This window comes from Helicoverpa armigera, chromosome 18 (genome assembly GCF_030705265.1).
Source record: "Helicoverpa armigera isolate CAAS_96S chromosome 18, ASM3070526v1, whole genome shotgun sequence".
In the NCBI taxonomy this organism is placed as follows: domain Eukaryota; kingdom Metazoa; phylum Arthropoda; class Insecta; order Lepidoptera; family Noctuidae; genus Helicoverpa; species Helicoverpa armigera.
Window position 1 is genome coordinate 3555442 of NC_087137.1, and position 9980 is coordinate 3565421.

The window sequence follows — 9980 nt, forward strand, 5'->3', positions numbered from 1 at the left end:
TTCGGCGTATGTTTTGCAAAACTGTTTGTAGTTTTTTCGAACTTTGATCTCGTGATTTGTTTTCAAATTGATAATTTAGTTTTGATATTAAAAAGATCACTAATACGTAATTTGTGTGTGTACAGATTAATTATCCAAACTTTCCACGCTATAACGTAACTAGTGATTAATAAGTAACTTAATGGTCATACTTATCATATCTGTCGGTGAAGCGTGCTCCGACACAGTTCCTCATCGATTAGTACAAATTAACATTTTTCCGTCCGCCTAACATTAACTAGTGGAATATTTCGATATTGACCATTAATGTCACATGCAATGCTTTCTTAATATCTTTTGTCATACAACATTTGCCCACTAATGGCCTCACTTGATCCACTACTTAGGAATAGTTCTGGGAAAAACATAAGTTGATTGTTTGGACTAGTTGTCAAAAAAAATCTTCAAAGGTTTCGCGACTTTATCTGATAGATAACAACAAAAAACCCGACCTATAATAAAAATAGTCGGCGTCAATAATTATTTAAATGCTATGTTCGGAGACATGATGTAGTTTACAAAATATGCAAATGTCATAAGCTATATATGTGAGTGTAATAAACATTTGGAGTGTTGCAGTGGGTGTAGTTCGGAGAAAGCACGCAGTCACGCAGCGCGATCGGCGATAATGAACGCGTGTCGATACCGGACGGTGGACAATATCTCATCGGCGTCAGGCGTAGGCCGCCGCCCACTCGCCTGCGCGCGCGCCGCTCTGACTAATGCCCACCTACGTCCCGCGGAGCCGCTACCGACCACCGCGCCCGCGCATGCGCCATGGTGCGCCATGGCGCCACAACACCGCACTCATACCAACACTCATTACGCATCAACACCCGACACCCGTTTCAAAAGCTTCTTAATCTCCGACTCGCCATGTCATTACGCGAGATACTCTCATTTACGGCGATGCCGTATCGCGACTGTAATTCTGTCTGTCAATAATTATTATGGCGCATAATCCATGATTGATGAACGCCAACAGTAGCCGAGAGCCGATCAGAATATAATTGACGCCGCCATTGTATGCCTCCGGCGGCCGCCGCCTGATTGATCGCTTTACACCGGCATTACGTTGCGACACTACGTGCATAAATCTGATCTTAATTAGACCCAGCTTTAATTAAATGTGTGCTGATGAAATGTAAGCTCTGTTTATGCAGCAATAACCGTATGATTAATTGCTGATGCAACTCTGTAGCTAGAGGTGACAAAATACTGTGCTACGCACTACTTGTAGCCGTAGTAGCTACCTACGCGCTACGAAGCCCTCAAACCTATTTATGAGTACAGAAATATGCAAAAATCTCTTTTGGTAATTTTTTGTGCAGTATTTTTACAAAATCTTTAATAATCATGCTTGTATTGAATACATTTCAGTACGGATGATATAGGTATCTTTAATACCTTCCACGGCGGTAAATGGTACCTTTAGCTTATCCTGAACAATGTCCTAGCTTAGCCGGTAGCTGCCAGCATAGAATCCGTCCGCAACACCGGCAATTACCGGGGCCAGGCGTCGCGGCGTGCGCCCGCGCTGACGATTGTTTACGGCGCGCACGCGCGGCGCGGCGCGTGTCCCCCCGCGCCCCCCGCCCCGGCGGCAGCTGCTCCGCACAGGTGGCGCGTGTGGGAACTCGACGGCTCCGTGTGTTCCCACGATCGCGCGCCCTCCGCTCCCTATATAAGCCCCCGCCCGGCCGACGTACCGCATTCCGCGTTCAACGCTCAGCGCTAACGCACACTTCCACTCGCTACACACAAATGTCCAACATGTCTTACGAGATCGCGTATTCGCTCGCAGACGACGGCCCGCAGCCAGTCTCGCGTACTTATCAATATCGCAAAGTGATGAAGCCGATGCTTGAGCGCAAAAGACGCGCTCGCATCAACCGCTGCCTCGACGAACTCAAGGAGTTGATGGTCAGCGCTCTTCAGTCAGAAGGAGAAAATGTTGCAAAATTGGAGAAAGCCGATATTTTGGAATTGACCGTTCGCCACCTTCACAAGCTCCGTCGTCAGCGCCGCCTGTCACTGAACCCAACTGTGGATGCTGACCGCTTCCGTGCTGGATTTACTCATGCTGCCAACGAAGTGTCTCGCTGCTTGGCCTCCATTCCTGGTGTGGATGTCAGGCTGGGCACCCAGCTGATGACCCACCTGGGACACAGACTCAACGACATGCAGCGCGCTGCGGCGTCCGCCGACACTCCTCCGGCCAGCCCGCCCAGCCCCGCGCTGTCCACCGCCTCCTCCACCTCGGGCTACGTGAGCCCCTCGCCGCCTGCGTCTCCCGTGCACATGCACACGACTCCACTGGACTGCACCACCAGCTCGTTCGCCAAGAGCCCGGCCGTGTGGCGACCCTGGTAAACAGAGTGGCCGGAGCTGCGGACCCGGCTCCGCGGTCACATCTGTTCCAGCACCGTCGGAGTCGCACGCGCCCCAAGTGTCCGCTGACGTCCATAAGTTTAGTGAATCGTGTGGAGGATATATCAAGATAATTTAGATCTCACAATCAGTTAGCATAAGTTTAAATCGTAGATCGTAAGTCCAAACTTGAAAGCTTTAATAAAAATTAGGTTGTAAGTGTATTTGTGATATTAAAGAGTAAATATTATTGTATAAGAAATGTTGTGTCGAACATGATCCAGTTCGTATTGTTATATTTTTTATCGTTGCAAAGAATTCACAGAATTGTGAAAAAATACAAAAGAGTAAGTTAATAAAAAAATATTATCTACCTTATTTCTGAATTTTATTACACATTACCCTGAAAGCCCTGACTACTGTTCAAATGTAATGAATAATTACATGTTGATTAAGTGTTTATAAATAGATTCGAATGGAATCAGCCAAATTATAAATGTAACAACAAATCAGACAGTGATAAATATAAAGAGGTTAAGGGCACGACTCGGACCTCTGGCCCGGGCCGGCGCGCGTGCTCGGTAACTTTCCTGTTTACACGCGGGGGTTCAATCGGCACATCGCTGATACCCGCTATCAGTGCAGTGCGCGCTAGTCGCCTGTCGCCACACATGGCCGCGCACTTGTAAACAACCTGTCTATTAGGACCTCCGCTACATAATTAAGATAGATGTTCCACAGCCGTAATTGAGAGGGAAAACCTACACGGATACATAATATCTTTCTTCTGCATCGTCGTTTAAGTACAGAGAAAACTGCGTCTGGTATCACACATCCAAGGCGAGGCTCATTATCCCGTGTTTTTATTCCTCATTCAATGCAGATATCGACGAATACATTAAAACCCGGCTGCCGATCAAGGCGAAGTAGAAAATTCATTAAAAACAATTTACATTGACGCGTCACTGCCTGTCAACATTGTTGCTAATTAACGGAAAAATCGTAAATATTGTTGAATATACGATGGTAAGTAGTAAAGTTATCAAGTTGTTTACGAAAGTCATAACTGACCGTTGAATGCTATAAGGCTCATTATAATCATCTCATTACTATCATGACGCAAATTGATTGACTCGAGGTCCGAGCTAAACACAGCCCATAACAAAATTGTCAGTAACGGCTACTGCAGTAGCAATCGCCAAAACGAGACTTGCAGCGCCATCTCTTAGTGATCTACGGAAAGTTGGGTTTTGATACACTAGCGCCATCTGGCGTTAAGCTCCTGAAATAGATAAGCATAAAGCTTTCGAACACGGAAACTTGAAGGGATAAGGACAATCCAGGTAGCTTTGTGAATATATAGCTAGCTAGCGAATAAGCCATCTCGACTCGGCCCGGGTTTCGAACTTGAAACGGTCTCAAGTTCATAGCTGTAGTGTAGCTGTTTACATCCTAGACAAGATGGCACTCATTCTTTGATATTACTTTGTTTGAACGATCTGCAGTGGTCCAATTTATGTTTCCAGAAGAAAGCTAACTTTTTGTGCTTTTATTTTATACGTAAAAAGGTTGTTTATTAAAAAAACATGATTTGTTGGAAAATTCACATACCTACATGAAATTCAGGTAGATGAAGGTGTACCTACACAGTAAGTGTATAAGGAAGTATTTAATGGAACATACATAAGATGTTACGTGCAAAGGGAAGTAGGTATATATTAGTATAAATAAGAATATAGCGGAAGTCCACAAGAGAGAACATAGTGGTGGTATATATATAAGGAGGTCTATGTATAAAGCGAGAAAAGATGAAATAATTCTGACGGCAAGTTAATTAGAGTACAGTCGATCAGCAACTGGCATAATTTAGATCCACGCGAGACACACTGACTACTTATGTACCTATTATATATGACTGCCTCGTTGGTCTAGTGGTTGCAAGTGCGGCTGCTGAGCACGAGGTCTCGGGTTCGATTCCCGAGTCGGGCCGAAATCGCTTTGTGGGTTTTAGAAGACTTTCACAAAGCAGCCCGGAGCCTGGAAGTTGGTGATTGATACACCCGTGCATCGGAGAGCACGTAAATGTCGGTCCTGCGCCTGATCTCTCTCCGGTCGTGTCGGATTTGCCGTCCCATCGGGTTATGAGAGTGAAGGAATAGGGAGTGCACCTGTGTCTGCGCAAATGCTTGTGCACTATAATATGTCCTGCGCAATTGGCTGATCTCCTTACATGAGAACAGCCGCCGTAGCCGATAATCGGCTAGGAGGACATCACCTATTATATACCACAGCCTAAAATTAGTTGATGATCATTGCCGTTGAAAGAAGATAGTCTATTATGAGGTCGACGTCAACCAGTATTCTATCTAACGAACTAATTGAATAAGATCCTTTTTATCATTTTTCCTAAACACAGTCATCAGTACAGGTAATTTCCCAATGGTCTGTAATCATTTTATAAGTACATACGTGTAGATTACTCAACTCCTTCGACCACTTCGCCGGTCATACGGTCCCGTGCAGTGATAACCGATAATCTTATTTGTTAACTTAGTCTTCCTATTGCATCACTAGCCACTTGATACCGATATCGACACACGAGCCAAAGATTAATTATGTACCGTACCGTACATCCGAATCAAAGTAATAATAAAAAATGAACCGAATGTGTGAATTGGATTCGTGTGTCCATTTCGACCGCGCGGCCACCTCATAATTTTTGATGAAACTTTGCCAGGAATTAGTAGTAATTTGTTACTTTTCACTCCTCTTTTCCTGAATTTGTTACAAAAAAAACCAAGCCGCTATGACAAAGAACAGTTGGCCGCTAGAACCGCCACTTGCCGTAGTCATCGCCCGTGATTACTCAGAAACTATACAATGCAGATAGGCGAATGATACATCAAAAGAAAGGTCTTAATTTGTTAAATTTGTTACAAAAATAAAAAAGGTCAAAACGTACATATACAAAAAGTTATGCAATGTTAAGTTTTCAGGTTATGAGTAGGTAAGTATATCACCGTAGGCACCAAATTAATAGAGGCTAATGTGTATAGAAAATTAGTCTTTAATTTGTTACAGCGAAAAAAGACAAAAAAATACTAGAAAGCAGGTTCAATAATATGTTAGAGTCGATTTTAGTTGGCCGCGCGGACGGCAATATGCCTAAAATACAATTTCGTTTTTCTCGTTATTAAAAGTAGGTTTTAGCTTAATTAAAGTACTAGTCGATGGGTAACGTAACCTAGTTTGAATAAATATAGCGAATTTAACTGCAGCATTCGTATTTTAGGAGATATTTACAAAAACACAGTGGTATGAAACTGTATGAGAGTAGGGTGTCCATGCATTTTCACATCTTCGAAATTTTCGTTATTCACGTCTTATTTTTTTAGGGAGAGTGCATACTTTATAAAAATCAAAGTCACAAATAGATTAAAATTTCTTTATTCACAATCAACACAAAGGCAAACAAATCAATTGTTTGCCTTTGTGTTAACACAATGTGTCAAAAATGTGACACAGAGTTGAAAGGTGAACTTAAGCTAGGCGAGATCATAACATTTGATTTAAACGGAGCTGCAGACTCAGTTTTACTCACTGAATTGCCGATTACTCTTAGCATTAAGGATAATTATTATTTCTTAGTTGGTACTATAGAATTTATACCAGGCACAAAAATAGGCCACTATAAATGTCATTTTTTAAATAACAATAAATATTTTTGTTACGACGACAATTCTTTTAAAATTGAAATAAGTACCTCTAAAGGGGTCTACACACCAAAGCCGCTGACCCGGCGGCACAGCCCGGCGGCACGACTGCCGCGGCATGTGGTGTTCTAGTAATTGTCAAATACTCTATGAAAGCCGGCGGCATGATTGTACAAAATACGGCCGGCGGGTTGGGCCGCCGGGCTGTGCCGCCGGCATCAGCGGCTTTGGTGTGTAGACACCTTAAGAAAATATGTCTACATTCTGTGTCACATATTTTCGTGTCTAACTGACACGAAAATATGTGACACAGAATTTATAAATATTATGTTAGTTTATGAAGATTTTATATTTATCTGGTTGTCTTTTATTACTTGATTTGTTTGCCTTTGTGTTGATTGTAAATAAAGAAATTTTAATCTATTTGTGACTTTGATTTTTATAAAGTATGCACTCTCCCTAAAAAAATAAGACGTGAATAACGAAAATTTCGAAGATGTGAAAATGCATGGACACCCTACTCTCATACAGTTTCATACCACTGTGTTTTTGTAAATATCTCCTAAAATACGAATGCTGCAGTTAAATTCGCTATATTTATTCAAACTAGGTTACGTTACCCATCGACTAGTACTTTAATTAAGCTAAAACCTACTTTTAATAACGAGAAAAACGAAATTGTATTTTAGGCATATTGCCGTCCGCGCGGCCAACTAAAATCGACTCTAACATATTATTGAACCTGCTTTCTAGTATTTTTTTGTCTTTTTTCGCTGTAACAAATTAAAGACTAATTTTCTATACACATTAGCCTCTATTAATTTGGTGCCTACGGTGATATACTTACCTACTCATAACCTGAAAACTTAACATTGCATAACTTTTTGTATATCCACGTTTTGACCTTTTTTATTTTTGTAACAAATTTAACAAATTAAGACCTTTCTTTTGATGTATCATTCGTCTATCTGCATTGTATACATAGTTTCTGAGTAATCACGGGCGATGACTACGGCAAGTGGCGGTTCTAGCGGCCAACTGTTCTTTGTCATACCGGCTTGGTTTTTTTTGTAACAAATTCAGGAAAAGAGGAGTGAAAAGTAACAAATTACTACTAATTCCTGGCAAAGTTTCATCAAAAATTATGAGGTGGCCGCGCGGTCGAAATGGACACGGATTCGTGGACCAAGGGTTCCGCTATTGTTATTGGATCATAAGGCAGCAAAAACAATCTCATTTGATGCATGAGTGCCCTCATAAAAAACTGTTTTCAGTGTTTTCAGTATCTGTTGTCGTAGCGGCTTTTTCCCCACTGTCAATGACGTACATACAGCCTGGTGACAGTCGATCACAGGGTGATCACATTCTAATGACGAGCTAAGTACCTAATATTATCCCATATAGTTTTTATAATTTATGTAGTGAACCCTAAATAGTAATATCAATATTTGTTCCGGAAGTTCTTAACATTCCAATCAAGATTTCCAGGTTGATTTATTTTTTTATTGGAATTGCTTTTGTGCATTGCGGTATTGTGTAATATTAAGTACCATCGTCATCCTTAAACTATTTTTTATAGGCAGGTGCGTATATTGTTATCGTTTGCATACTACATATAATTATCTGTTGTTATCTAAATGTGCAAAATATTTGGGTAAACCTAATCAACTGTAATCAGCCTTTCATTGGTAGGTAATATAATTTAGTTGAGGTTCTTAAAGCCCGACGTCACCTGGCTCCAGACAACTTTGAACATTTTTTATCATCAATACACGCAAGGTACTGATTACCAGAAAGTCATTATCTAGACTTTGTAGAATACGTACTTTAAATTAAGCATTCAGACTAAACTCCAGACAAATATTGTGGGAAAGAAACAAACAATACGCATATAAAATACATCCTTATCAATTCTAGTAAAAGGTATGTGAGTGAGAGCCCTAGAGGGTATCAGTTAATTGCCCTGCGTGAGTTGTGTTGAGAGAGTGACCTAAGAAATGGGTTATCTTTGCTCGTAGGAATTTACCTAGCAACCTAATCAATCATTTCTTACGTAAAACCGTGATTAGAGTGCACAAAGACTGAATTACGATGTCTTGTTTACTGACTAAACAAAGAGATGTTTGAATATCTTCAAATTTTTACCTTCGAATTTTCAATTTTCAATTATATTCTTACAACCCTCTATTAACCTTTAAAATGGAGCCTATAAATGATGATTATATCTCCGGTGACCCGTAACAAAGTTTCCTATAGCGCCCGCTGTCTTCGTTTGAATCTAAAACAGTGCCAGATATACGATACATACCATCTATAATCAAAGTACATAACTGTTCTTGAATACGCTGTCTTTATCAGATTTTTCATAACTTAAGGTAGGTACAAAAAAATCTGGGCCCGCGCTCTTTCTTCAATCTGGCACTGAAGTAGGTATATCATATACCTAAATAATTCTGTCTACCCCACTGGGTGAAACACGTGTGCTAATATGGTCTGATAGATTAGACAACAATATGGGCATTATTTTTCGGACAAGCAGAACTGTGATAACCGGATTGTGTTGATACGATTGCAATGAATAAGATATCGGCCTTAATTGGTAACGATGCAGGCCAATACGTCTTGAAACGGATGGAATTTTAGATGGTATCTACAGATTAGTCGAATTGATCTGAATCTGTCTGGAAGCACCGTCATATCCGCAACGCGTCGTGTTTTCAGATGCCCTGGAAGTCATTTGATGATCTGCTGTCCTGAGGGTAAAACAAATGGGTACCGTTTGTTGATCTGAAGCCATCTGCCATTCAGCATTACATGATTCCATACATTGAACATTCAAAATCATCTACATAGGCAGTGGCAGGTCTATTGTTAGGTACGATTAAACAAGGCTACCGAGAGTCCTGCTGCAAAACAGATTGTGTTTTTTTTTCTGTAGAATTCAGTTATATGGAAGCTGTCTTTGATTTCCAAATAGCTCTAAAAGGTTAGGTGTTAACATCGTGATACAAGATTCTTAAGTCTCATGATACATCACGTGAAAACTTACACAGACAGTATCAACCCAGTAACACGGAGACAAATTGATGTTCGATAAATTATAATTAGCATTAACGATTCGTTTGATAACTCGATTCATCGTTCGTCAATAATAGTCACCAATTTTATGGAAGTTTATTCCTAAATTGATGCTAATGCTTTGAGGATTGCAGATTTTCCTCCCGATTATACGCAGATACGAATGAATGCTTTCATTCGTATCAATTGACAACCATTTTTTGAATGCAATGTCCTCTATCAAACCTTACCTTAATGTTCATACTGACTGAGCGCACCTTCCTTATAACTATATGATACTAGTATAACACCTTTTTTACATACGTATGTGTCTTTCTGGACCCGTGGACGCAATATCCCCTGGTAATACTGATTAACAGACTTTCGAATCTATCTCCATCGACAGTCAAAAATCCAGGAAGGACGACCTAAGAATATAAAATGTACGAGCATCAAAAACATTTAACCTTCATTAAGTTTATCACAAAATATTTAATTCTCTTAATCATATCTTTAAAGGATTATAAGTAAGACAACATGAAGTCTGTCGTCGGCTGAAAAAAATACCAACAACACGAATTACTGATAGCAGAGCAGTCTATAATTAGATGCACGTCATACAATAAAACAAGAGCCCACGTAATGAGCAAATGGAAAGTTTATTCCTAAGATAACAGCGCGTAAATAAGGATATTAATCATATAGAGCAGACCTTACATTCGCACAACACATGATTTTATCAAAACATTACGATACCAATCAGCATTAGCTGCTCAGTAGACAAAACAGATATGAAACGGA

At 40.5% G+C, this 9980-nt stretch overlaps 1 protein-coding gene across 1 annotated transcript; it reads left to right on the forward strand.

The window, feature by feature from the left end:
- The first annotated feature begins 1719 nt into the window (after positions 1–1719).
- LOC110378111 (enhancer of split mbeta protein) lies at positions 1720–2787 on the forward strand. The gene has a single exon (XM_021337219.3). It carries the CDS (start codon positions 1804–1806, stop codon positions 2410–2412), a length of 609 nt encoding a protein of 202 aa, XP_021192894.1. The 5' UTR covers positions 1720–1803; the 3' UTR covers positions 2413–2787.
- The last annotated feature ends 7193 nt before the right edge of the window (positions 2788–9980 follow it).

Coding starts and splice junctions, on each gene's coding strand:
- LOC110378111 (XM_021337219.3), top strand. CDS start 1,804: ATGTCCAACATGTCTTACGAGATCGCGTATTCGCTCGCAGACGACGGC.